This window comes from Bos mutus, chromosome 10 (assembly GCF_027580195.1).
Source record: "Bos mutus isolate GX-2022 chromosome 10, NWIPB_WYAK_1.1, whole genome shotgun sequence".
In the NCBI taxonomy this organism is placed as follows: domain Eukaryota; kingdom Metazoa; phylum Chordata; class Mammalia; order Artiodactyla; family Bovidae; genus Bos; species Bos mutus.
The window spans coordinates 12851027-12878684 of NC_091626.1; the positions used below are offsets into that span (position 1 = coordinate 12851027).

At 46.4% G+C, this 27658-nt stretch overlaps 2 protein-coding genes across 10 annotated transcripts in view; one reads left to right on the plus strand and one right to left on the minus strand.

Moving 5' to 3' along the window:
- Positions 1-27658, plus strand: part of MAP2K1 (mitogen-activated protein kinase kinase 1) — a 74965-nt gene that overhangs the window by 44584 nt on the left and 2723 nt on the right. For both annotated transcript variants that reach the window (XM_005893283.3, XM_005893284.3), the window contains exons 4-8: positions 1098-1175; positions 1731-1782; positions 22259-22383; positions 25163-25364; positions 26383-26447. In XM_005893283.3, the coding sequence (XP_005893345.1) occupies positions 1098-1175; positions 1731-1782; positions 22259-22383; positions 25163-25364; positions 26383-26447 (522 nt within the window). The remainder of the gene's footprint in view (positions 1-1097; positions 1176-1730; positions 1783-22258; positions 22384-25162; positions 25365-26382; positions 26448-27658) is intronic.
- SNAPC5 (small nuclear RNA activating complex polypeptide 5) overlaps positions 7308-27658 on the minus strand; it is a 29182-nt gene continuing 8831 nt past the window's right edge. For 2 of the 8 annotated variants that reach the window (XR_011465550.1, XR_011465554.1), the window contains exons 4-7: positions 11656-11805; positions 9981-10415; positions 9698-9885; positions 7308-8190 (exon numbers count right to left, since the gene is read on the minus strand). The gene's annotated coding sequence lies outside the window, so the exon portion shown is untranslated. The remainder of the gene's footprint in view (positions 8191-9697; positions 9886-9980; positions 10416-11655; positions 11806-27658) is intronic. The other 6 variants (XR_011465551.1, XR_011465553.1, XR_011465552.1 and 3 more) reach the window with 6 other exon arrangements.

Below are 27658 nucleotides of genomic sequence, written 5' to 3' on the forward strand. Positions count from 1 at the left end.
AACAGGTGATAGTTGATGATGGTAGCTGCCCAGGGTAGACAGGATACTTTAGAAAATCAGTCTGAGTTTGTAGGAATCATCTCTGCTTCTGGGGTAATTTTATATTGTGACTGATAATTGGCTGCATCCCAGGAGTACTAAGCAATTTAGTGTTTCTCTGCTTATGATCTCGTTGAAATGCCCTGTTCTTGGGAGTCCCCTGGTGATCCAGTGGTTAGAATTCCACTCCTCCACCGTATTCTTTTCTCCCCTTGCTCCTCTCCTTTTGCAGGTATGGAAATCATACTCATTCCTTGAGTAAGATTTCAGCTCAAATGCTATCTTCTGAGTGAAGTCAGAATTCTCCCTTCTTCTCTGGGTGTGTGCAGCACTTTTACTATATACATTTATTCTGTTTCGTTGTGTTTTGTGGAGTGGTATATTCTCCTACTAGTTTATAAATTTATTGAGGACAAAAGCTTGGTCTTTTTTGTATCTTTATCCCCCACAGAACCTCAAACAGTGCATGGTGCTTTGTAGGATTTGTGGAATGAATAATTACTTTCTATGGTATTTTTCTTTGGATTTTGTGAAGTATAATTCGTTAGGATAATACCAAATGCAAGTTGTGACTTACATAATGGTGACAGAATGGCAAACATTTATTGAGAACTTACTGTGGGCTAAATACTATTCCAAGGGCTTTGGATGTATGAGCCTGTTTAATGCTTACAGTAGCCTTATTTAATTATTGTCATTCCCACTGTACAAGTTGAGTAACTTAGTCAGTGTCCACTAGATAGTAAGTGCGAGTTGGGAATGCAGATTCAGATAGTGCGCCTCTAGAGCACTCCTAGGCTCTACTCTGTCAGTTCAGCAGAGTGAACCGCTGAATTAGTAATTTATGGGATGGTTATTCATAGGATTTGAGTTATTAATCATTTGCTAGATCCCACAATGTTTCACATTCATATCTTACTTGATATCTGGAGCACACCAGAGGGTACCCTTCTAGGAAGATCTGTCATGTGTGAGATTGATTTTGGTCCTGAAGTTTAATTCTTGAAAGAGTAGTGAGAAACACTGCACTAAACAGGCTCTGGTATTCTTGTTCTTAGGATGGGGGTTCCTTGGATCAAGTTCTGAAGAAAGCTGGAAGAATTCCTGAACAAATTTTAGGAAAAGTTAGCATTGCTGTGAGTATATTGAGAAGCTTTTCTTCCAACTTCTCTCATTGATAAATAGGAAAGGGACAAGGAGGAAGGTGGGAAGTTGACAAAGGGAGGTTTTCTAAGAAAAGTTAGGTTTTTCACTAGAATTTTCTCTTATCTGGATTCTAGATACAATATCCTCTCCCTTTCACTAAAACTAGCAAAGTAACTTTCTGTATGTTAAAATCTATCTTGAAAAATAGGACAGGGTATCCAAAAGAATTCTCATTTTTGGCATCAGAAAGCTTCTTTTTAGATTGCAGATTAAAAAAATGAATTCAGGCAAAGTGTTTTTTAAAATGTAAGTTGTCTAAACTTGCAATTACCAATTTTGCTTAAAAATCATATGCTATATACCATGTAAAAAGATGGTTTCTTAATAAGACAGATGAAAAAAATCAAAAGAGAGAAGAAAAATAAGGGAAGAAGGCAAATTTGTGTTGTTAGAAGAAGTATTTTCTAGATAATTTTAAAATAGGTTGAATATTTTCTAAACACCACGATTTCAGTTTCCCTCTTTTTACATTTCCTCTCACCTAGGTAATAAAAGGCCTGACATACCTGAGGGAGAAGCATAAGATTATGCACAGAGGTAAGAAATTATTTGCTAGTTGTGATGTTTTGGATTTTAGCTGAAATCTAAAAGTTGTTGCATCCTCTGTTATGTTTTGTTTTAGTATAAAAGGCATTTGCTGGTATTTTTTATTTTTACTACGACTCTTTGTTTAGTTTGTTGTCTGGAGAAGTAAGAACCACCCTCTTTTTGCTTTGTGGTATGCCTGAATATTATGCCAGTATACATATGCCAGCGTATTAAAAAGCAGAGACATTAATTTGCCAACAAAAAGTCCGTCTAGTCAAAGCTATGGTTTTTCCAGTAGTCATGTTTGGATGTGAGAGTTGAACTATAAAGAAAGCTGAGTGCCGAAAAATTGATGCTTTTGAACTGTGGTGTGGGAGAAGACTCTTGAGAGTCTCTTGGACTGCAAGGAGATCCAACCAGTCCATCCTAAAGGAGGTCAGTCCTGAATATTCATCGAAAGGACTGATGCTGAAACTGAAACTCCAGTACTTTGGCCACCTGATGTTAAGAATGGATTCATTTGAAAAGACCCGTTGTTGGGAAAGATTGAAGGCGGGAGAAGGGGATGACAGAGGATGAGATGGTTGGACGGCATCACTGACTCCAGGGACATGAGTTTGAGTAAGCTCCGGGTGTTGGTGATGGACAGAGAGGCCTGGTGTGCTGCAGTCCATGGGGTTGCAAAGAGTCGGACACGACTGAGTGACTGAACTGAACTGTTGCCTGTTACCTGAGACTGTGAAAGACATAGTCACCCAGTACGCACAGACCAGATCCCCAGCTGGAACTTAGTTACCCAGCCCTCAGCGTCCTTGGCTGCCCACTGGACTAGACTGTGCATAGGCCCAAAGCCATGACTGACTGGGTATGAGTTTGACTCTAAAGAAACTCTGGGTTTTATAAAAGTATACATACACTTATCATATAACCGTACCATTCTTAGGTATTCAAGATAAACGAAAACATGTAGATAGACTCATATGCAGATATTTAAAGCAGCTATATTCATAGTAGAAATAACTAAAATATTCTTCAGCAGGCTAAGAGATAAGCAAATTACGGTATATCCATACAATAGAATGTTATTCAGCAATAAAAAGAACAGACTTGACACACATAGTTTTTAAAAATTAATTTATATATGGCTGCTCTAGGTCTTCATTGCTGTTGGGGACTTTCTTCAGTTATGGGGAGCAGGGGCTGCTCTTCGTTGCTGTGCATGGCCTCTCACTATGGTGGCCTCTCTTGCAGAGGAGCACAGGCTCTAGGCATGTGGGCGCAGGAGGTGTGGCACACAGGCTCAGCGGCCCTGAGGAATGTGGGCTCCTCCCAGACCAGGGTCAAACGCATGTCCCCTGCACTGGCAGGCAGGTTCTTACCTTGCATCTTGTCTTATTCTTATTTCGCTGTACCACCAGAGAAATCTGACACATGTAGTTTTTTTTTTTTTAAACTTTACATAATTGTATTAGTTTTGCCAAATATCAAAATGAATCTGCCACAGGTATACATGTGTTCCCCATCCTGAACCCTCCTCCCTCCTCCCACCCAATATACACATGTAGTTTTGATGACCATCAAAAACACTTAATGTTAGATGGAAGAAGCCTGACACAAAATAGTATAGACTATTTCCATGTATGTAAAATTATAGAGAAAACACAGATCTTTAGGGACTGAAAGTAGATTGGTGGTTGCCTGAGGGCTTTCGGAGAGATTAACATCAGTGAGGCCTTAGGAAATTCTCTAGGGGTGTTGAAGTATTATATCTAGATTGTGGTGGTAGATATGTGGGTATATGCATTTATCAAAAGTTAGACTTTCTGATAAAGTGGTTGCATTTTATAGTATATGTGTGTGTGCTAAGTCGATTCAGTTGTGTCTGACACTGCGATCCTGTGGACTGTAGCTTGCCTGGTTTCTTTGTCCATGGGATTCTCCAGGCAAGAATACTAGAGTGGGTTGCCGTTTCCTCCTCCAGGGGATCTTCTGTCAAACCCACATCTCTTCCGTCTCCTGCACTGGCAGGAGAGTTCCTTACCACTAGCGCCACCTGGGAAACACTTAATAGTATATAAAGCCCTTTATGTCTTAATGAAGTTTATTTTTTAAAAAAAAGATGAAGAAGCCAGAGGAAAGACAAATGGAAAACATAGTTCTCTGGTCATGTCCCTTTAGCTACAATGTGCCTTAGCACAGGTCTAGGAGGGGATGGCAGAGGAAGAGAGGAGTGGACTGGTGGGATTTACTGCCCAGCTTACGAATCATTCTGTATTCCCAGTGTTAGTCACTCAGTCGAATCTGACTCTTAGTGACCCCATGGACTGTAGCCTTTTGGCTCCTCTGTCCATGGAATTCTCCAGGCAAGAATACTGGAGTGGGTTGCCATTTCCTTCAGGGGATCTTCCTGACCCAGGGGTTGAAACTGGGTCTCCTGCATTGCAGGCAGATTCTTTACCATCTGAGCCACTAGGGAAGCTCTATGTACTGTGCTGCTGCTGTTGCTGAGTCGCTTCAGTTGTGTCCAACTCTGTGCAACCCCATAGATGGCAGCCCACCAGACTCCCCCGTCTCTGGGATTCTCCAGGCAAGAACACTGGAGTGGGTTGCCATTTCCTTCTCCAATGCATGAAAGTGAAAAATGAAAGTGAAGTCGCTCAGTCGTGTCCAACTCTTTGCGACCCCATGGACTGCAGCCTACCAGCCTCCTCCATCCATGGGATTTTCCAGGCAAGAGTACTGGAGTGGGGTACCATTGCCTTCTCCAGTATGTACTATAATACATTCTAAATTTTAGAATAAGTGTTTTTTTTTTTAATTAAAAATTTAAAATGTACAATATATATAACATAAAATTGATCATTTTTACCATCTCACAATGTACAGTTCAAGTAGAATAAAAAAATAAATAAAATGTACAGTTCAGTGATATTAAGTACATTCACATTGTTATGCAACCACCACTGTCAGTATTCTTAAGATGTCAGATTTGCTTTACTGGATTTGTAGTTTCAAACACATCCCATTAAAAATCCCAGTAGCCTTTGTAGAGTTGATAAATTGTATCTAAAATTTAAATGTAAATGCAAAGGACCTAGAATAGCCAAAACAACCTTAAAAAGGTAAAACATAGTTGGGAGACTAAGACTACTGGACTTTAAGGTTTATTATAAAGCTACAGTAGTCAGAGTGTTTGTATTGGTGTGAAGCTAAGCATAATAGATCAAATAGAACAGAATGAAGAGTTCAGAAACAGATGCACACATACATAGTCAGTTGAGTTTTGACAAAGTAGTTCAATAGAGGAAGAAGAATTTTTCAACAAATGATGCTGAACAATTGGATATCCATATGCACAAAAATGAACGTCTATCATTTCCTCACACCATATACAATAATTAGCTCTCAGTGGATCATAGGTCTAACTGTATGGGTTAAAAGTCTAAAACTTCTAAAAGAAGACACAGAAGACTATTTTAGTGACCTCTGTTTTAGCAGAGAGTTTTAAAATGGGACACAGGGGCTTCCCTGGTTGTCCAGTGGTTGAGAGTCTGTCTACCAATGCAGGGGACACGAGTTCAATCCCTGATCTGGGAAGAGCCCACATGCCACTGGGAAACTAAGCCATGCCCCACAACTACTGAGCCTTCGTGCTGCAAGTACTGAAGCCCACGCACCCAGGGCCTGTGCTCCGGAACAAGAGAAGCCGCCACAACGAGAAGCCCGAGAACCCCAACAAAAAGTAACCTGTGCTCATCGAAATTAGAGAAAGCCCATACACAGCAACGAAGACCCAGTGCAGCCAAAAATGAATGAACGAATAAACAAATTTTAAAAGAGAAAATGGGACACAGAAAGCACCAACTGTAAGGCAAAAATCAATAAATTGTGCTTCATCTAAATTAATAACATTTGATTTTCAAAAGATGCTGTGACAAAAATGAAAAGGCAAGCCACAGACTAAGAGAAAATATGGGCAAAATATATATCCATCAAAGGACTTTATTGAGAATATTTAAAGACCTCTTAAAACCTAATAAAAAGATAAACAATGCAATTTAAAAAAGGTGGGTAGGGTCTTCCTTGGTGTTCCAGCGGCTAAGACTCTGCAGTCTCAATGCAAACTCCCAGGTTTGATCCCTGGTCAGGAAACTAGATCCCACATGTCACATCTAAGACCTGGCACAGCCAAATAAGTAAATAAAATAAGTGTTTTAAAAATGGGTAAAAGATTTGAAGAGTCACTTTACAAAAGAAGATATATGAATGGCAAATAAGCAAATGAGAAGATATTTAACATCATTAGTCATGAAGGAAATGTAAGTTACAGCCACAATGAGTTACTGCTACACACCGACTAGAATGTCTGTAGAGACTATGTTATTCAGGATGTGGAGCAATTGAAACTCTCAGTCACTGCTGATAGGAATCTGAAATGGTGCAGTTTATCAGTGTTTTAAAGTATGAAGCATGTATCTATGATATATTCAATGAATTCATTCCTAGAATTTTCCCTAAAGAAAAAAAGAAAGCATAGGTTCAATAAGGCCCTTCTACCTGGATGCTCATAATAGTTTTATTTGTAATAGCCAAAAGTAGAGACAACCCAAATGTCCATCAGCAGTTGAACGCATAAACAGATTGTGGTATATCCATACAATAGTATACTGCTTAGCAATAAGAAGAATAAAGCATAGAAAAGTTCAGCAGTATGGAAGAATCTTAAAAGAGTATGCTAAGTGAAAGTCAGACAAAAAAGAGCTTTGTTACATGCTGTGTGAATCTATTACATAATTCTAGAAATTGCAGACTAATCCGTAGCGACAAAATACGCATCAGTGCTTGCCTGGTGAATGAAGGAAGGGGTGGAAGGGAAGAATTACAAAGGAGTGTGAGAAAATTGGGGGGAGGGTAAGAGATGTGTTTATAATCATGATTGTGGGCATGGTCATATATACACTCATCAAGTGATACACTTTAACTATCAATACATGGAGTTTATTGTATGAAAATTATATACCAATTGGGACTTCCCTTTTGGTCCAGTGGCTAAAACTTCATGCTCCCAATGCAGGCGGCCCAGGTTTGATCCCAAGTCAGGTAACTAGATCCCACGTGCCACAACTGAAGATCCTGCATGCCACAACTAAATAAGTAATTTTTGTTTTAAAAAAGGGTAAAATTATATATCGGTAAAGCTGTAAAACAAACAAACAAAAAATAGTCAAGTTGCTGAAAACTATCTCTTTATCAAGAGAGATATAAAGAGAGATTCTTAAACACAGCCAGGGAAAGGGACAATTACTTTGGAAACAGTTTGCTAGTTTTTAAAAAAAAAAAATTAAACCATTTACTCCATTTCTCAGTATTGACCTAAGAAAAATGAAAACGTTTGTTTGCACAGAGACTTGGGCACACATGTTCATAAGCATCTTTATTAATGATAGTACCAAGCTAAACAACCAAAATATTTATCACCAGATGAGCAAGTAAACAAATTCTGACATATTCAAACAACGGAAGACAGCTCAACAATAAAAGCGAGCAAATTGCTGATACACGCAACTTGGACAAATCTCAAAAACATCATGATGAGTGAAAGGGGCCTTATAGAAGAGTCCATCCTGCATGGTTCTACTAGAACATCAGAATTAATCCGTGGTAACACAGGTTGCCTGAGGGTCTAAGGGGCTAGAGTGAGGGTGAACTTCAAAGGGGCATGAGAGACAGTGAAGCTGGGCCAGGAACCCACATCTTCTGTTTTTAATACAGTCCTAAGTCTAGTCCTGGTGTTCTCTGTCATGTGGCTTCTCTGTGCCATGCTCTGCATTGTTGGAGGAACACTCACTCTATTTCCCTTCCGAAGAGAGGAAGGTTTCAGCTTGTTCCTGGAATAATCAGCTTGCTTTCCCCTTCCTCCTGGTGCTGCCCTCACTTTCCCAGCAATTTCTTTTCTGGCTCCACCATTTATTGCTTTTTGGCATAAAGAGCTGCTTTGTGAGCCAGGCGGGATTCCGGACAGATGTCTTCATGGAGAGCTCACTCCTTGCCCAGCCGACGAGGAGGAGTCACTAGAAGGACTTCTGCTCTGGTGAGCAGAGTGTGTATGCAGGCAGCCGGGCCTGGCCGCTCTGCATTTCAGACTCGTGTTGTTTGTGGGTCTTGTCCAGAAAGAATCCTGAAAGAATTCACTGTAAGGCCAACCTGGAAATGGACCTCCTCTTGCACAACTTGATTCCTTATCAGGAAGCACGATGAGTGGACGATTCCTGGAAGCTGAATTAGAGTGAGAATGAGAGAGTCTCTCTGCCTCTATCTTTAGGCTTTCTCACTGCTAGTAAGTTCAGTAAGTTCCTCTTCTGCTTTACATGTATTCTTTTGCACTGAAATTTAAGCTCCGTTTCTTCTCATTCTGTCCTTGAGGAAAAATGGGGAAGATTAAAAAGGCTTTTTGTTTGCCTCACATTAAAAAAAAATTCTTTACTTTTTTTTTTTTTTAAATCTCTGGTGTAATTTTTTTTCTTTTTAAGAAAAATGTTGGCTTTACCACTAGTGTACCTGGGAGGCCCCAGAAAAGTGTAGATAGGCCTTCAAAAACCTGAACCCCAGACTGTGTTGGGGCCGGGACCAGGAAGGACTGCTCTGGTCTGGGAGCCTGGGTCACTCAGGCAGAAAAGCAGCAGCCTGAGTCCACGGCTCCCACAGGGTGCCTGCTGCTGGGCCAGTTGGCCCTTCTTAGCCTCACTGGGGGTGCGCTGCCGGCTCAGTCACCCCCCAGAGGGGTCCGCCGTCACTGACTCTGACGCACACGCTGCCACAACTGTCAGGCAGGCATCAAGCGGCCCTCCCTACTGAATGTGGGGTACGGGCTGGCACATCCATGTGCAGGATTTTTTTTTTTTTTGGGGGGCCACGCCACACAGCATGTGGGATCTTAGTTCCCTGCCCAGGGATTGAACCCTCTCCCTGGGCAGTGAAAGCACAGAGAGAGCATTAAGCCCTGGGCCGCCAGAGAAGCCCCCAACATTGTTAGGTTGAAGGTGATTTCTAGGTGTGCCTTGCTCTAAGTAAAAACTACGGTACAAAAGTAACTTACAGCACAAGTTGTTCTGGGGGCACTTTTGCTTTTTAAAACATTGGCTGGAAGATTTGTCAAATATAATTTCTCACAGAATCTTCAGGAAGGCAAGCAAAAATTTTATCACTTTGATTCAGACTTCTCTTTTAGGGGGTGGGAATATGCCGGTGATAAAAACTTAGGCATACCTGCACTTCCAAATTACTTTTTAAGTGAGAGGAAGTATAGTAATGGTGTTTGGGTGAACAACTGTTTTCACCTACTGCTGAGGCCCTGTTTTTGCAGCTAGGTCGTGGCCTCTTGAAAGTTTCAGTTTTCTTTCTCGGAGTGGGTGTATGTGTCCTGGACCTAGTGAGCTGCACTGCCCTGGGTGTGCCTGGGGCTGGCTTTCCTGTGTTTCTGGATGGGAACCTAGATATCAGCAGATGCTCACCCTCATTCCTGAAGTGCTTGGTCTCTGCTATCGTGGAACGGGACTTCTTAGGTAGGACAAGTACAACCAATACTCCCCAAGTCTGAAGTCCTGGCCAGCTGTCTGGATTTCATCCACAGTGACGTGGCCCACTGTGATTTGTCTGCGTGTTGGGCAGACATTGTATTCTGTTTGCCTGAGTGTTCAAAGGGAGCAGGAGTCTGTGTGGTTCGGCCTGGTGTGTGTGGTTTATGGGTGGTTAATAAGGAGGTGGGGATTGGATCTGTGGTTCCTCTGGGAGTGTACCTTTTCTCTGAACTCTTTGGGTGACAGTCTTGTGTCGGTGCATGCACGTATTCCTCCATGTTTACTTGCCCCTGTAGGCACTTCCAAGAAGAGCAATTTGTATTGTAAAATATTCATTGGACACCTACCAAATGCAAGGGACTGGGTGAACCGCTGAGGAGGGCAGAAGATGGCTTGTAAGTGACTCGTGTCCTCTGGGGGCTTAGTGTCTGACGGGGAAGAGTCATGTCTGTGAGTGCTCCCAGTGGGCGGCGGAACACAGCCAGCACCGTTGCTTTGTGCGTGGATCACCCCACCACCAACTGTCAAATAGAATCTGATGTGATGTAATTAGTCGGGATTCTTTGACAGTATTAGAAACCTAACTCAAGATTATTTGATCAAAAGAGGGAACTTATTGGCTGGAGTTACCAGGAGGTCCGAAGGCAGGGATGGGTGTGGAGTTGAAATGATAGTCACAGGACTTTGGTTGCCGCTTGGCTTGACTTCTCCTTCTGTGCCTGGGCTTCCTTTTCAGTCAGGTTCTCAGCCCTGGGGCCACAGGGACCTCACTAGCCCAACACTTCTGGTCCTTAGTGCTCCATGTCCCTGAGGAAGCTCTGCCTCATTCAAGCACTGACCTCAGCATCTAGGTCAGCGCTTGAATCATTGGTCGGCTCTGCCTGGAGAGCCCCTCGAGTCCTGGGCCACTTCTTATGTCCAGGAGACTAGCTTATGAACGTGTCTTGGGGCAGGATAGATGGGGCCTCTTCATTGGCACCCCAGCAGGAACACACACTGTTGTGGGGGAATATATCCCAAATGAAAAAGAGGAGTTCTGTAACTAGAAGATGGGAGGAACAGATTCTGAAAGCAAAAAAGGGTGAAAAGAGTTGTTCCACTGTAAATAATATTAAGCATTGGGTCAGCAAGACAGAAAACTGCTAACACAGGATCAAAACAATAATTAAGCATTGAAGGCAGGGGTGGGCAGATTGGCAGCTCGCAGCCTGCTGCCTGTTTTTGTATGGCCTGCAAACTAAGATTTGTTTTTCAGAATTTTGTGACATGTGATCATTGTGTGAAATTCAAATTTCAGTGTCCATGAAGACATTTTACTGGAACACAGCCCAGCTTACGTGTTGTCTGTGGCTGCTTTTGTACTGTAATGGCAGAGCTGAATAGTTGCTTGTGAAAGAGATTGTGTGGCCCTCAAAGCCTTAAAATATTTGCTCTCTGGTCCTTTGACAGTAAAAGCTTCCTGACCACTGAGTTAAGGGGAAGAGGAATCCCTCAGCTGAGGAAGCTTTAGAATTGAAGCACGGAAGTCAGCTGTAAGATGATTAAGTTCTTCACTGAAAACAGGGTGTATGGCTTGGGGAGGAGACCCTAGCGCTCTGAGAGGGGTTAGTTAACTCCACTGGTTTCTGTGTAGCCTTTCTACTTACGGTGGCAGGAAGTCAGAGATCCAGTTCATCCGAAGCTGACCTAAGTGGTTAGCCTATGAGTTAAGGGGTGTGTGTGTGGGATGGGGGGCTCAGGGCTCGCATACAGCTGTGTTTCATGCTATTGAAAGCAGTGACTTGCATCACCAGCCCATCAAGCTGCTTAGCCCTCTCTCATTGTCAAGATCTTGTTCTGATTAAGACCCTGAAGAAAGATTATAGGATTTAGACCAATGCAGAGTTCATACTGTGGAGCCCGTGAATAATGTCTGCTTTGGAGTTGCTGGCCAGTGAAGATCAATAGATGCTGATAACAGAGTTAAATTAAGCCTCAGCTGGGTTTTCTTTTCCTTCTGTCAGATGGAGCAGCATGTAACCTGCCTGATCTTTATACCCAGTAGCTGGGGCTTAGATTTTTGAGGGAACGCCCAGCCAGATTGTGATTAGAGTCAGCTGTGAGGTTCTCTGCAGCGCATTAGAGTCGCTTATACCTTGGGGCCCTCCTGCTCAGAGTACCCTCCCAGAGAGTTCCTTATTGCCCAGGATAAAGCATTCTGTGAAAACAGGGAGCTCTCGAGTCAGGATGAGATTTCAGCATTCTACAGAGACAGAGAGTGGTTTTGGACCCTAGCCCTGGGGATAGTGGAGAGTCTTCAAGTTACCTCAAGGGACCCCAGCAGCAGCCTCAGAGGAACAGGGTTCTCACAGCCATCAGGATTTCAACCTCTGAAGTCCTCCTCTTACTCCAGTCAGACTTGCTGTTGGCACCGACAATCAAGATTTTAAGTGGCCCAAGTTTGTTGTTGTACAAGCTGTTGGTGGCAGATTCACATATAACGGGTTTCTGAGTGGCTGCTTCTGTGACCCCTGCAAGGCACTGTCATCCCTGCCAGAGTTTTCCTGGCATCTTGCCAGGCTTCCCGAGGCCCGTGAGGGTGGCCCTGCAGCTGCGCACAGCGCTATGTCCTGAGCACAGTCCCCGCCCGTGTGTGGCAGGGGGATGCCAGCAGAGCCTCAACCCGTGGGCGGCTCATGGTGTCCGGGGGGCACCCTGGCTGCACCTCAGCTTCCTCTGCCTGCCAGGCTCATCTCCCGCCAGGTGGCGACAGCCTCAAGGGGGCAGTTAGCTTACAGGAGAACCGATCCCTTTGGACTGTGTCTGGACCCCCCCACCTTGCAGATGGAAAGAAACACAGTGGCTGATTAGTAGCTGGAATCCAGCATGTGGTCTCTGGTTCGAAATGTGAGTCACGTTCTCTAGAATTACCTCAGTGCTAGACCCACAGCGATGGATTATGTCTCCAGACGAGTTTGTTTCTTAGCATCTCAAGTGAGGCAGATGGGCCGTTGGAGGAGGAAAGTGCTTCCTCAGATCCCTTTAGGGAAGCATCGTGGAGGAGGTGGTATTTGGGCTGAGCTTGGAAACATGGGGAGAAGTTACGCAGGTTGCAGTGTTAGCACGAGGGATTCTAGGTAGGGAAACACATGAATCACGATGACACAGCGGCCAGGAAACACAGATAATGTCCTTGCAGGAAACAGCAAGTCATTTAGAATATTTAGAATGAAGGATTCCTGGTGGTAAGTGGTGGGAGTTAAGTGAGAATTAGTTGAAGCAGTTGAGGAGGGTCGTCCCCGCTGTGTGCAGGGACTGGATTTTTATCCTGGGCAGTGGGGAGCTGAGGGGTGCTCCTGCACAGGGAAGGGAGGCAAGCTGTCCTTGGAGGAAGAGGCCTCTGGCTGCTGCAGCTCAGGTGACAGGGAGGGGAGCGAGGTCAGCGAGGAGGCTGCCACCATGGTTCTAGAAGAAGGTGGGTCTGAGTCACCGTAGTCATTGAGTGAAGGGCGAGGAGGACACAGGCTGGGAGAGATGACCCTGGAAAGCCTCTGAGAGCAGAGGCTGGGTGTGGGAGGAGGGGGGTGGGGTGGGCACAGGAAGGAAGCCCCTAGCTTTGCCCTGGGCGCTCCCTAAGGCGGGGGGGGAGGGGACCCCGAGGCTGGGCCTGTTCCCTTTAGGAAAAACCAGGCTGAGAGGCGATCCCCGCAGAGCTGTGTCCTGCTCCTTCTCATGATAAAGCCCTGTTTCTAGGGACGTCAGGGCCAGGGCACTGCTGCTCTCCTCAGGTGCAGATGGCTTCCTGAGGAGTCTGTGGGCCCAGGAGAGCTGGTCTACCTTGCAAGTTTAGTGACCAAAGAAGGGGTAGCTTTTATTAACCAGTACCTTAGCAAGGTAGAAGCCACTTTGCTCACTGTGCCCAGCGCTCCAGTGACAGTGGAAAATCCAGTGGAGAATCTCAGCTAGAGGGCGGGAACCAACATTAGGCTTAACAGCACCAGATTCATTAGAAACAGAGTGGTCTTTTCTTTTTCCACCAAGAAAAAGTCTTGGTTGAAACAAGGCTGGCAATGAGTAGATAATTGTTGACGCTGATGTTGGTACATGTTTATACTCCACTTTTGTGAATGTTTGGATTTTTAAGAGGGAAAAATGGAAAGAAGGAGGCAAAAGTACTGCTGTGACAAGTGGCATACATGATAAGAGCTTCCAGGAGAAGGCAGCCTTGTGGGTGTGCAGTGGTCAGGTGAGGCTTCCCAGGGCAGGTGGGAGCCTCTCGGAGGATTTTTTTTTTTTACATGTAACAGAAACTGGGCTTCCCTGGTGGTCCAGTGGTTGAGAATCTGCCTGTAAGTGTATGTTACACGGTTCAGTCCCTGGTCTAGGAGGATCCCATGTGCTGTGGAGCAGCTGGGCCTGTGCTCTAGAGCCTGGGTGCCACAGCTCTGAAGGCCATGCACTCTAGAGCGTGTGCTCTGCAGCAGGAGAAGCCACCACAGTGTGAAACTGATGCAGTGCACCCTGCTCGCCACAACTAGAGAAAGCCCGTGCACAGCAGCGAAGACCCAGCACGGCCAGTCAGCCGAAAACAAACAGGTAACAGAAACCAACTTGAGTCAGTGTAAACAGAAGAGAGGACTTCCTTGTAAGGGGCTGGGGGACTTCCCTGAGCATTGGCAACAGCCCAGATGTTGCCAGTGCTCAGGAAGGGTCAGGACAGGGGTGGAAGACAAGTGGGATCCCGAGCAGCTTCTGTCCACTTTTGGCTGCCTTGTCTTGCATGGTCTGCAGCTTGGCTTTCTCTGCTACTTTGTCCAGGGGCAGGAGGAAGGGCCTGCCACCCCACCCCAGCTCCTCCCACCTCCACCCCAGTAAGCATCAAATCTGTTCAGACACAGTGCAGGCCCAACCCCACCCTCTTAGCCCCACTGCCAAGTCCCTGAGTATCCTAGCAGAACTCACCTGGTGCAGATAGTCTGTGGCGCTCCCTGCTATAGGGAAGGGAGGTAATCAACAGGACACTTTTGGGTCACCTTCTCCTTCCTTCCCTCCAACAAACAAAAAAGACTAGAAGGATGGTAGGTCATATAAATACAGAGGGTATCTGGATTAGAGACCAGCCAGAGCAAATGATTCAGACAGAAACATTCAGGGACTCCTGGGGAACAGCATGGATCCTCTTGGCACTGACAGTGGTTGGGGAGGTGGGGTGGGTGGGGACATAGGTAGGAGCCAGACCGAACAGGATCTGATTGTTTATATTGCTTGTGTTTTTTTCTCAAACAAATGTTAGCTTTTATTCCCCGGCCCCAAGCTTCAGACTTAGATGACAAATAACAAGCTTCAGAGCTGTTGAAATCTAAATTCTATTTCTCATATGTAGTTCTTCTTACTTATGGAGTCCTTAGTACCTGCCATCAAGGAGGAATTACTGCTCTCACCTGACAGCCAAGGAATCCGGCTACAGGAGGCTCGTGATTTTGGCTGGGCTCACACAGCCTATGCTGGTAGAGCTAGGATTCAAATCCAGATCTGCCTGACTCCAAAGCTGGTGCTCCCATTTCCATACCACAGTACATGCCTACTTATGGTAATTTTTGACGCCAGTTGATAGTAAGAGTCAGTGGATGTTACGATTTTTGGTTGTTAATGAACACAGATTAGCTCAAGCAGTAAAAGAGGTTGTTTGTTTGTTTGGCTTAGCCAACCAAACCCCAGGAAGAGTAAGAATGTAGCCTGGCCTTAGGGAAGATTGTGTCCAGGGACTCAAATGCCATTAGCTGTTATACTTCAGTTAAGATGTGCGGTCGGTTCTCTATACCTGCGTATACCTTGGATTCAGCCAACCTACAAATGGAAAATATTTGGGAAAAAGTTCCCCAAAGCAAAATTTGATTTACATTGCATTTTCATTGTGTTTGTAACTGTTTACATTGTATTAAGTATTATAATCTAGAAGTGATCCGCAAATCAATCAATGTAATACACCACATTAACAAATTGAAAAATAAAAACCATATGATTATCTCAATAGATGCAGAGAAAGCCTTTGACAAAATTCAACACCCATTTATGATAAAAACTCTCCAGAAAGCAGGAATAGAAGGAACATACCTTAACATAATAAAAGCTATATATGACAAACCCACAGCAAACATTATCCTCAATGGTGAAAAATTGAAAGCACTTCCTCTAAAGTCAGGAACAAGACAAGGGTGCCCACTTTCACCATTACTATTCAACATAGTTTTGGAAGTTTTGGCCACAGCAATCAGAGCAGAAAAAGAAATAAAAGGAATCCAAATTGGAAAAGAAGAAGTAAAACTCTCACTATTTGCAGATGACATGATCCTCTACATAGAAAACCCTAAAGACTCCACCAGAAAATTACTAGAACTAATCAATGACTATAGCAAAGTTGCAGGATATAAAATCAACACACAGAAATCCCTTGCATTCCTATACACTAATAATGAGAAAACAGAAAGAGAAATTAAGGAAACAATTCCATTCACCATTGCAACGGAAAGAATAAAATACTTAGGAATATATCTACCTAAAGAAACTAAAGACCTATATATAGAAAACTATAAAACACTGGTGAAAGAAATCAAAGAGGACACTAATAGATGGAGAAATATACCATGTTCATGGATTGGAAGAATCAATATAGTGAAAATGAGTATACTACCCAAAGCAATTTATAGATTCAATGCAATCCCTATAATCTAGAAGTGATTTAAAGTATACAAGAGGATGTGTGTAGGTGCAAATGTGCAAATACTCCATCATTTTATATAAGGGTCTTGAGCATCTGCAGATTTTGGTATCCATGGAGGTGGGGGTTGGGGGTGGGGTGGGGTGGTGTCCTGGAACCTGTTAATTCTCGCTCATTTGTTTCTCTTCCCAAGTTGGCTATTTTCTCTCAGGCCAGCTGTCTCTACCACATGGGAACCATTGCCTCTGGCTTTAGTCTCATTATCAGGGAGGCAAGAGCTTTTCCCAGCCTCTGACAGAAAATCCCGAAGAACGCTCTAATTGAACTAATACTGGTCTTGTACCCAGAACCTGCCGGGTCACCAGGAGGTTGGTGGCCCAGCCTGCATCAGGGGCCTGCCTTGTGGCGTGGGGACAGAGGTCTGATGGTCAGTCTCCATCCGAAGCAGCTGGCTGGAGTCAGGGAGGCACACTTTTCCCAAAGTTAGTGTATGTGTTGGGGTGGGTCCTTCTCTTCTCAGGAGACAACACACGGAATGCCAGCTCCATTTAGCTTAGGTTTGTCCTCACCTGGCAAACAGACTGTCCTCGGTGTTTTCCTTCAGGGCCTGTCTCAGGCTAAGCTAGGAATGGCTGATGAGTGACCTGGACTTTACTAGTGAATCATGCTGACTGTGACCCAGGCATCAAGGGTAATGCGTTACTTGGGTGCAGCTTGGGTCCCCATAACTATGGTGATATTAGAAATTCTCTCCCACTTCCCATTTAAAACTGAACAGATTTCCAGTCTAACTCTGCCCTTCCTTTTGGCATCTTTTTTTCCCCTCTTTCCTCCTGCTGAGCAAAATTAACTTTCAGCAGGTCAAACCAGGTTTTTTGCTGATTCCTCTTTCTTGAAGTACAGATGATAATGTCCAAGTAGCCAGCATTATTTTCCTGTCCACCGGTGGTGGTTGATTGGCTTTGTGATAGATTGCATATCTGCTTGTCTTCGGAGGTCACTTAATCTGGAAGGCAAACTATACTGCTCTAAGGCAGTATATTTTTTTGGCCATGCCATGAAGCATGTGGGATCTTAATTTCCCAACCAGGGGTCAAACCTGTGTCCCCTGCATTGGAAGCATGATGGAGTCTTAACCACTAGACTGCCAGTGAAGTCCCTACCTAAAGCAGGTTCTTTTAATGGGAAGGTTACTCTGTGGTCTTTAGCAAGTGGCTTCTACTTGAACCTTAATTTTCATATCTATAATATGGGGCTGCTCTGCCATATGTTATTATGGGGTTATTTGGAATGAGGGATCAGGGAGTCCAGGATCCATAAACTCATGCCTTGACTACTCCCTTTCCCCCTTTTTCTTTCTCTCTCTCTCTCCCTTCTCTCCCTCTCTCTCTGGTTTAACCCGTTTACCTTCTGTTGAGGCTATTATTACTATCTGATTTCAGATTCTGACCATTTCTTGGAATGGCGTGTGCTGATGAAAACCAAATCATGGCTTAATGCGACATCATCTTGTGTTAATTGTCAGCATTTGCGTGCCTTTTGGGTCAGGGATGAGCACTGCATTTGCAGAGAGGGGCACACAAAGGTAAAGAATGAAAGCAATTCAGAACTAATAAATCATGGGAGGGAAGTAAAAATTAAAATGCAGTTGCTGGACTTGGTTGCAAAACTCTTGAAAGCAGAGAGATAAAAATAGCTGCTGGTTAGGACCTGGCACACGTGCTCCAATGGCTTATTGTGTGAACTCACTTGTTAATCATGAGGCTCTAGTTCCCACTGTCAGCACGTCTCCTGCAGTTAAACTTGCCCAGGAGGGTAATGAGCTGAAGCTGAGAAGGAAGTGCTTGCTCACTAACCCAGAGCACAGAATTATAATTTCTCACAATCAAACTTTAAGGATTTCAACCTACCCCAAGTCAGCTCCTGTTCCCAGATAAAGCTTGTTTTATTGGTTACCCCCTTGACAGGTAAACTCTTGGACTCTGGGCCTCGGTGTTTCTTTTCTGTTCAGTTCAGTTGCTCAGTTGTGTCTGAATCTTTGTGACCCCATAAATTGCAGCACACCATGCCTCCCTATCCATCACCATCTCCGGGAATTCACCCAAACCCATGTCCATTGAGTCAGTGATGCCATCCAACCATCTCATCCTCTGTCGTCCCCTTCTCCTGCCCTCTATCTTTCCCAGCATCAGGGTCTTTTCAAATGAGTCAGCTCTTCACATCAGGTGGCCAAAGTATTGGAGTTTCAGCTTCAACATCAATCCTTCCAATGAATACCCAGGACTGATCTCCTTTAGGATGGACTGGTTGGGTCTCCTTGCAGTCCAAGGGACTCTTAAGAGTCTTCTCCAACACTACAGTTCAAAAGCATCAATTCTTCGGCACTCAGCTTTCTTTATAGTCCAACTTTCACATCCATACATGACCACTGGAAAAACCATAGCCTTGACTACACAGACCTTTGTTGGCAAAGTAATGTCTCTGCTTTTCAGTATGCTGTCTAGGTTGGTCATAACTTTCCTTCCAAGGAGTAAGCGTCTTTTAATTTCATGGCTGCAGTGTGCACAGGGGTTAATAATGCTTACTTCACAGCACGGTTGTGAGGGTTAAAGATGACAGTGTATTTAAAAGGCCTGGCATAGTAGGTGTTCAGTGAACCAGAGCTGTTATGATGTCTTCCTATGTTGGCTGGTTCTTATTTCTTGAGTTCCGTCTCCTGTGGTGGTGGCAGCCTGAACAGGGACTGGTCCTTTCTAATCACAGCTCAGTGCAGGCACTTTATTAGTGTTTATAAAGAATAAACAAGTGAATTCTTTAATCCACAGAGGGGTAGAAAATGCTCAGAAGTCAAGTTGAAGTCATGTGCTTATGGGGGGGAAATCAAGAAGCTTTGAACAGTGGTTATTTCTGGTGCAGAAAATATCAGAAAAGAAAATTCTTTCTTCCACTTAGTTTTTTCATAACACCTTATTCGTTTATGAAGAAGAGGGGTTTATCCTTTTTCATTGTTGCAGAGGCTGGGCAGGATCTGGGTTTCAGACCTTAGCATCTTATAGGTTTCCTAGGGAAGCTTGTCAGCTTGGGAGCTTAGAGGCTAGTGGATACTTCCTGTGAAATGCAGCATGGCCCATCATCTTCTGGGGCTCCTTCCAGCTTCACTCTCCTGATATTGGAGGGTTGGAAAGAGAACCCAAGGCCTGGAGAGGCCTCGGGAAGTAGAGAGGGACCACCTGGGCCTGTAACATGAACAGTGTTTGAGGCGGCTGCAAGGGAAGATGAGGGAAGAAGCCTGACTAAAACCTCCCCGGGCTCCAGAGCAGGGCAGTATTCCACGCTGGGAAAGGCCCTCAGAAGAACCAGGCTTCTACCAGAGGAAGAAGTGAGAGGGCAGGTGGGAAAGGAGGATGTTTTAGGTGCAGGGATCAGTTAGGCAGGCGAGCCGGACATGGAGATGTGCTGCGGCAAGAAGGTGGAGAAGTGAGCAGGACAGTGGGCTTGGAAGTGCAGGCCGAGGGGCCTGGCCTGTGCTGGGAGGCAGATGGGAGCCGCTGCAGGCTGTGTGCAGGGGCGGTCTCACTGGAGGCGCGCCGGTAGGTACTGTGTAAGACCGGCTGGAAGAGGAAGCTGCTGGGGACGGGAGCAGAGGAAGGAGGGGCGGGGACTGTGGGAAGCAAATCCAGGAGGCTGCTAGTGGGAGGAAACAGCCTCTCAGGCCTTATCTGACCTCTTTTCTGCCCCAGAAAAGAGCCTGACTTCGCTGGGGTGCCGGGGAGGACCATGTGCTCCAGCCACATGTGCTGGAGTGGAAGAAGTTAGGATGTCTCCAAACAGCTTCTTGTCAGGCCTTCAGGGTCACCTTGAGGGGCCGTGTGTGTGCATTTGGCTTCCAGGATGAATGTGGTCCAAGCAGGGAAACACCGTCCCCCCTCCATCTGCATGGGTGTCTCAGTCTCCCAGGCAGTGTTCCCTGGGGCGAGTGGGGGAAGCAGGAGCTGACAGCCAGAGAGGGAGGAAAGTGGCATTATATAAGTTTGCAAAAAAGGAGGCTGGCTTGCCATGTGAACAGAAATCAGCCACAGAGGCAGTGCAGCCTCTCCTGAGCAGCAGCTGTGGCCTGGGGAGTGGTGTCTGAGCAGCAGGGGCAAGTGAGGGAGCGGGTGTTTGGAGCCGTGAACTGCCGGTCGTGGGGTGCAACCGTGAAAGAATCCTTCTTTGTGATCCTGTCACGTGTGTGCTCTGTAAATGCCCACAGTTCATCCAATGGGTTCTGGTCTCCATCTGGTAAGACTACGAGAGCTGTGATGGTTACCACCACTTTACCGATCCGCAGGCCACAGACTACAGAAGCCAAGGGCTCGTCAAGGCTGCATGTGGAAAACGTGTGGCAGGGCCAGGACTCGGATACAGGTCTCCTGTCTCTGTAGCTACTGCTGCTCTTGTGCTTTTATAAGAAGACCTAATAGGTCATTTCTGAACGGGCCATGGGAACATTGGAAGGTGAGGGCGCTCCGGGCTTTGTGGTCAGTCACTCAGGGTATGAGTGATGTGGCAACAGGGTGAGTGGGGAGAAGACAGGTCCAGGCATCACAAGGTCTGAATTCTGGTTCCCACTTTATCCAGTTTTTGCTGTGTGACCTCAGTCAAGTCCCTGGACCCCTTTGGGCCTTAGGCTTTTCGTCTCCACCATGAAGGGGAGGAACCAGATGCCTTCTCAGGCTACTTCTGACACTTGTGTCTATATGGGAGATATGGGGGTGTGCCAGTAGGTTTGGAAAGATCTCGAATTCTGTGCTGCTGTGTCCTGTGACACGTGGATGGTTGGGTCTTAGACAATACCCATGGTGTGAGGTGTGTGTGTCCCCAGGAGTTTAGCCCCATTCAGTCACAGGCATCAAGGAGTGCTTCCTGTATTGTCCTGCATCTGCAGTTAAAGGGGTGAGGCAAACTGCCAGCGTCCCTGCCCTGGTGAAGCCGGTGGTGGGCAGAGAGAGGCTGGAGCTGGCATGGCTGGGGATGATGAGGGGCTAGGTGGAGGTGGGCAGGCGAAGGACTTCCTGGGGTATGAGAGAGGGATTTGTTTGTTTGCTTGTTTACCCTTAGAAAGATACTTAAATGGATCTGTTAGAATCTGTGTAAGAATAAATAAATGCATTCTTTTGAGTATTGAAGGAGAACGTAATAAAATCTTAATAGTAGCTCTGGTAGGTTGGGATTACGAGGGTTTCACTTTTCCCTCTGGTTCTCCAGATGTCCTGTGTTTGTATACGCCTGTCAAAGATTCCCTATCAGGGTTTATGATTTTGCTCTGGGGTTTGGCCTACTCTCGAGTGGGTCTCCTTGATTGCCAATGTCTGTCCACAAACCTGGTGCCTGGGGCCCCTTTACCAAGTCCCAGCCTCTGCTCTGACTGCTTCATGGGACAGTTGTTTGAATCAGAGGAGATGGTAAAAGGAAGATGTTGAGAAATTTACTTCTTGGCAAAGGGAAGGGCCAGCGGACTAATACTGGTGGTGGGCGCCAGGGTGGCCGTGGGGCTGGCTCGAGTGCAGCGAAGGGAATGGGGCCCATGCTGGGGACGCTGTCCTGACCCCGAGGAGCAGCTTTCAGGCCTCCCTAGTTCTCTGGCCCCGACAACGAGAGACTCTCCTTAACCAACAGGTAGACGCAACTGTGCAGGCTCTTAGAGAAGTGACTTCAGTGAAAGAGAATCGAAGGTTGGCTCCCATCCCCTGGCACACACATTTTTAAAACCCCCATCTTCTGTGCTTGTCGGGTCAAGAATAGGAGTACCGCCTCCATCCCACCCTCCTTTAGTCTTTTTTCTGTAGCCTCAGCAAGCATACAGGTCTTACTACTCCTTCCTCCCTTGTGATCTGGTGATAGGCGTTGTGTCTTGCCAGCAGAGATGGCTGAAGCAACAGACCTTTCAGTCTTGATTACTCATGGTAACTGACTCCTTCCTGTGGGTCATCTGGCCAAGACTGGATTCTGAGTGGAAAACATTGGCTTTCTGTCTTGCTTCTGTAGCAGCTTGTCACTCCTCTGCTGACAGTTCTGAACCAGGGGGAATAGGGGCCATGGTGTCCCGTGTCCATAAGCCAAGGACTGGCTCTGTGATGAGGGCATTCGTGGTCAGGGCTAGTCTGTCTGGGCAGCGCTTCCCAGTCTACCTGTGTCAATTCTCTACTTCTCTGTTTTCTTTCCTCTACAGATGTCAAGCCGTCCAACATCCTAGTGAACAGCCGTGGAGAGATCAAGCTCTGTGACTTTGGGGTCAGCGGGCAGCTCATCGACTCCATGGCCAACTCCTTCGTGGGCACCAGGTCCTACATGTCGGTATGAGCACCTCGTTCCATTTCTCGAGGTTCTTGTCTCATCAGGAATAGGAGCCAAGTGGGTGTCTTCCCATGTGGAGCCAGACCCTTGTGCTTGGGTGATGGGGATGGCGGGGAAAGAAATGAGGGATGAGCCTTGTGGTCCCTCCCTGAGGAGATCACAGTCTCAGAGGAGATGGGCTCGGCCTTTCACAAGCCTTGGAGCATAGTTGGGGCACTGGGACCTTGACTCACTGGAAGAGACAGTGGATCACAGCTTCAGCTCAAACCAGTGCTTGGATGTTTCCAGAGCTTGGCTTTCATTCTGTAGACATGGAGCTCCAGCCACCCTCAGGACCTCTGCCTGCTGTCTTTAGACCCTCAGAATGGCATGCCCAGAAATGCCCCCACCCCAGATTGCCCTGCCTTTTCCATTAGCAGTAAACAGCATCACTGTTTCCTTAGTCTCCCGGGGTAGAAATCTGAGCATCAGCTTTCAGCCTCTCTGCCCAATCTCCCCGTCCTTTCAGCACCTAGTGACCCCGACTCCTGTCCTGTGAGTCTCTTCAGAGTTGTCTTTCCCTGTGCAGTCTCTTCTCTCCCGCCTTGCTGCCTGTCTCCCAGTTATCTGCCCCTCTCCCACCACAGCACAACTTCCTGGTCCCCTGGCATCTGGTTCAGCCGACAGCCTGAGGTCCCTGAGTCCCCCCTCCTGTTTCCAGCTGCTCTGGCTCCCCCACCCACCCCCACCCGCGCCTCAGCAGCATGGCTCTGTTCCCTTGCTTCCCCAACCCAGCCAGCTCCCTGAGGGGCAGGGATAAGCCTGCGGGTGGCTCCGTTGTCCTGAGGGTCCAGTTTGGGGCCTGGGCCGTGGTCGGTGCTCAGGGAATGCGTCACCAAGTGGGTGAATGTGTGGTCGACGAATGGGCGGGAACATGGCTAACGCTCCTCAGAACGATTCAGAAAGGGGAAACGTGGCTTTGGGTGAGGGCCGACTGGGGCCGAGTAGAGGAGCCTTACTTGGAGTGAGTGGGGGGTCCTCGGAAGTGAAAGGAGGGGTTGGCACAGGGGCTCAGGGCGTCTTAGCATATTGTGTTTTGCGTGCAGTCTTTCGAGCACTTTTACATCCTGCAGTGATGATCCCGTTTGAACCGTATGGTTGTCCCATTTTAGAGATGAGGAAATGTAGACTCAGGGAGGTGCGGTGACCCATGCACTTCCTGTTGCAGAGCCAGGGTTGAAAGCCAGGCTCCTGGCCAGTGAGTCCACCTTGCACCGCAGGCCCTCACTTGCTCTACGGTAAAGTTTGGCAGCTGCTCCCGTCCTCTTCCTGCTTGCCTGTCCCCTGCCTACAAGTGATGCCAGCCACTGGCAACATGACTCACCGGGCGCTGACCCACACCTGCATCCCCCCATTCCAGTGGCTGAAAGACATGAAACCCATGGGCCCTTCAGCTTCTTTCCTGAATGTCTAAAAACTGAGCAGCTAGCACCCTGGGCTACTCAACTGCTAACTCTTTGGGTTTAAAATCAGTTAATAGGCCCTGGAACTTATACTGATCCTGGGTTTAGTGGTTTGGGTTTTGTGGTTATGTAGTCAGTTCCAAAATAGTTCAGTGTTGGAGTTGGTGAAAAACTCTATGGGAGAAATGATTTTGATGCCTGTATGAGTGAGGGCTTCCCTGGTGGCTCAGATGGTAAAGAATCCACCTGCAATGTGGGAGACCTGGGTTCGATCCCTGGGTTAGGAAGATCCCCTGGAGGAGGGCATGGCAACCCACTCCAGTATTCTTGCCTGGAGAATCCCCATGGACAGAGGAGCCAGGAGTCGGACATGACTGAGCGACTAACCACATAAGTGTATGATGGTCAGAATAAAGATTTTTTGATAGGGTTCTTAAAATATGTGTTTTATTTCAATTAATGCTCAATAAAAATAAGCACTATGTACTTCTCTCCCACTATTTCCACCAATAACAACTCATATTTGCATAACATTTTGCAACATCTAACATACATTTTCATTTGGTTTGACCTTCTCAGTGCCCTAGGTAGCACAGTAGGTATTTTGTTTTGTTGTTACTATCATTAGCCCCATTTTAAAGCTGAGGAAACTGAGGCTCAGGATCACCTAGCTTTTAAGTCCCAGCTTGGGACTTGAACCCAGATCTCCTGACCCCAGATCCTTTGCCTTTTCTAGTTTTCCATGTTGTCCAGAACAGTGAGTTAGTGGCAGAGCTGGTCTTAGAATTCAGCTCTTCTTACTTGCAAGGCTGGTGTTCTTTCTACCCACTGATACCTCATTTGTGACCCATGTTCCAGAAACTTCATATTTTGGATTCAGGACTCAAGATGAGTCTCTCATGCTGTGCTTTGGATAGGCTGTCCTGCACATGCAAGACCAGGATGGGCAGAGCTGGAACCACAGCTGAGGCTCAGCCAGGGTCCAGCTGGATTGGATGCTGTTAGTTCAGGGTAGGTTGGGGGAAGACATCAGTTAGGGGTCAGAGCCACGAAGGCCAGCTAGGATTTGGTAAACAGATTATTTGGGGGTAGAAGGGAAGCCAAATTAAAGAGGTTAGTGGAGGTCCTGAAATAGGATGTGAGCTCTGCTAAGGGGCAGGAGATAAAATGCATCAGTAGAGCCAGGGCTGGGACCAGGCAGGGGAGCCCAGCACTCCTGCACTGCAGACAGGCCTCAGCGGGGCAGGAAGTCCCAGGCATTCATGAGGACTCACCCATCCCTCTCTGCATGGGCCGGGCTAGCTCACAGGTGATAACTGTGTCTGTCTCTCCTGCAGCCAGAGCGACTCCAGGGGACCCATTACTCCGTGCAGTCGGACATCTGGAGCATGGGGCTCTCTCTGGTTGAGATGGCTGTCGGGAGGTATCCCATCCCTCCTCCAGATGCCAAGGAGCTGGAGCTGATGTTTGGGTGCCAGGTGGAGGGAGATGCGGCTGAGACCCCGCCCAGGCCAAGGACCCCCGGGAGGCCCCTCAGCTGTGAGTGGCCCAGTGTGGCCCCAGCTTGGACTGTGGGTGGTCCTTTCCATCAGGGGTTTCTGGAAGGCTGATTCCTGTCTCTGGCTGCCAGGCTGGGGCAAGGCGGAAGCAGAGCATGGGGTTCCAGTGTAGGAGATTATCATCATTACCAACGTCTTCCTTCCTACCATTTGTTAAGTGCCCACTGTGTTCCTGGCACTGTGCATAGTATTTTATATGTATTATCTAATTTAAAAAATCATAACTTTTTTTAGGTAGATTTTTTTTTTAATTGAGGTAAAATTCACATAACATAAAATGCACATTTTAAAGTGTACAGTTCAGTGGTTTTTAGTATACTTCTCCGTATCATGCAGTCATCACCACTTTGTAATTCAAGAACATTTCCATCACCTCCACAAGAAGCCATTTCCATTAGCAGTCAGTCACAGCTCCCCTACCTGACACCCTAGTCATCACCAGTCTACTCTGTCTCCATAGATTTGCCTAGCATTGTCTAATAGCAGTTATGTGTGAGCACTACTATAATTTCCATTTTAGCTATGAGGAAATTGAGGCACAGGGTGCTTGACTTGCCATACACTTGTAAGTGGCCAAGTCTGACTCTGAGGAGGTAAGCTCTGTGTAGCACTGCCCGCCTCTCTGACTGTAAAGTACACCCAGTACTTGGAAGATCCTGGCCCTGCCGTTACCTTCTGACATTGTCCCTGCCAGGACATTGCTGTCTGAGGCCCACACGAGGGCGTGTATGAAGGGAGAAACACAGCGGGCAAGGGTAGCTGGTGGTGGGTCGCCAGAGGGGCTGTCACAAGTCTTGGGTGTGGCAGAACCCAGACTCAGACCCTGGCCAGCTGTGGCTTTGGCCCCCTCTGTGTTCAGGCTTTATCTGTGGCTCTTCTGTCTCTATCTTCCACGACTTTGTTCTAGTCCCTAAGGTCCATGCCTAACCCTAGCCTCAAACTGGCAGTTAACCTGTTTCTGAGAAGTGTTTTCTTTTTTCTTTTCATAAAATTTGCAGCTTATGGAATGGACAGCCGACCTCCAATGGCAATTTTTGAGTTGTTGGATTACATAGTCAATGAGGTAAAGTACTGCATGGCTTCTGTGACCTTGGAATTTATTTGCTTTTAAGGAAAAAACTCACAATTGACCTGTCTGGGAAACCTCTGAATTGTTCCCACAGCATGGGCTGTCCCTTCCCCAGGAGCATCTTCACATAGCTCAGAGTCCCTCATCCTCTCTGATTCAGGAGCCTCCACCTGCCCATTGAATGCTTTCTCATCCTTCATTCACCAGGCATTTCTTTTTTTCCACCAAGCATTTCTTGTGCACTTACTATGTGCTAATAAGCACTTTGGGGTGGTGGTAGGAATGAGGTCGGGATCCAGGCAGAGATGGAAAAACAAGTCTCAGGTCTTAAAGACTGTTAGGTTAGGTAGGGGAAGCAAGGCAAACACATGCATTGTCTCTATATAAAGCAATGAGCATAACGGGTGACAGTGTAGAAAAGATATGGAAAATATTCACTATAAATTGTATGGGAAAAGTTGGTTGTAAAAGAGTATGTATACTATGATTGATTCTTTTTAAAAAAATCTATGCATATTATGTGTACATAAAGTCTGGAAAGTAATATGACTGGTTATCTCATAGTGATGGAATTACAGGTGATTACATTACTGCTAGCTAACTTTAATACAAAGAAGATATATTATCTGTGAAGTATATATGCCAGTATATTTAAATGTAAAAGAGATTGAGGAAGGACAAGACTGACAAGTATTCATCAGTATGGGCCTGGGGGAATTAGAAGCTCTGGACTAGCACCGTGGTTGCTCAGAGGGTGGGGCAGGGCTGGAGGAGCTGGAGGGTAGGACAGAATTTCAGATGGTAAGGCATCTGATGCACTGCTGGCGTCAGGAACAGCATGGGTAGGGGAAGAGGAGGGACGAGCTCTGGCCTGTTTGGGAGGCAGCTGGAGGCCCCCACTCCGCTGAGGAGCATGGTAGCGGGCATTGCCCCATTCTCTTCAAGACTAGTGGAATAACTTTTCATGCTTTCTCATTTCTCTCTAAAACTAGACCCCCAAAGGGTCAAAAGGTCCCCTTGGTCATTACAAATTCAACAGGGAAAATCCTGGCTCACAGCAGTTTAGAAAAATCACTGCCACTGGTTCACAGGCTACTGGGCTCATTTCAGCTCTTCACTTAGCTTTGTGCTAAGCACTGTGGGACAGAGAAGGGAAGCGGAGGGTCTGATCTAAGCTGCATAAGGATGCAAGGAAGGTAGACTGT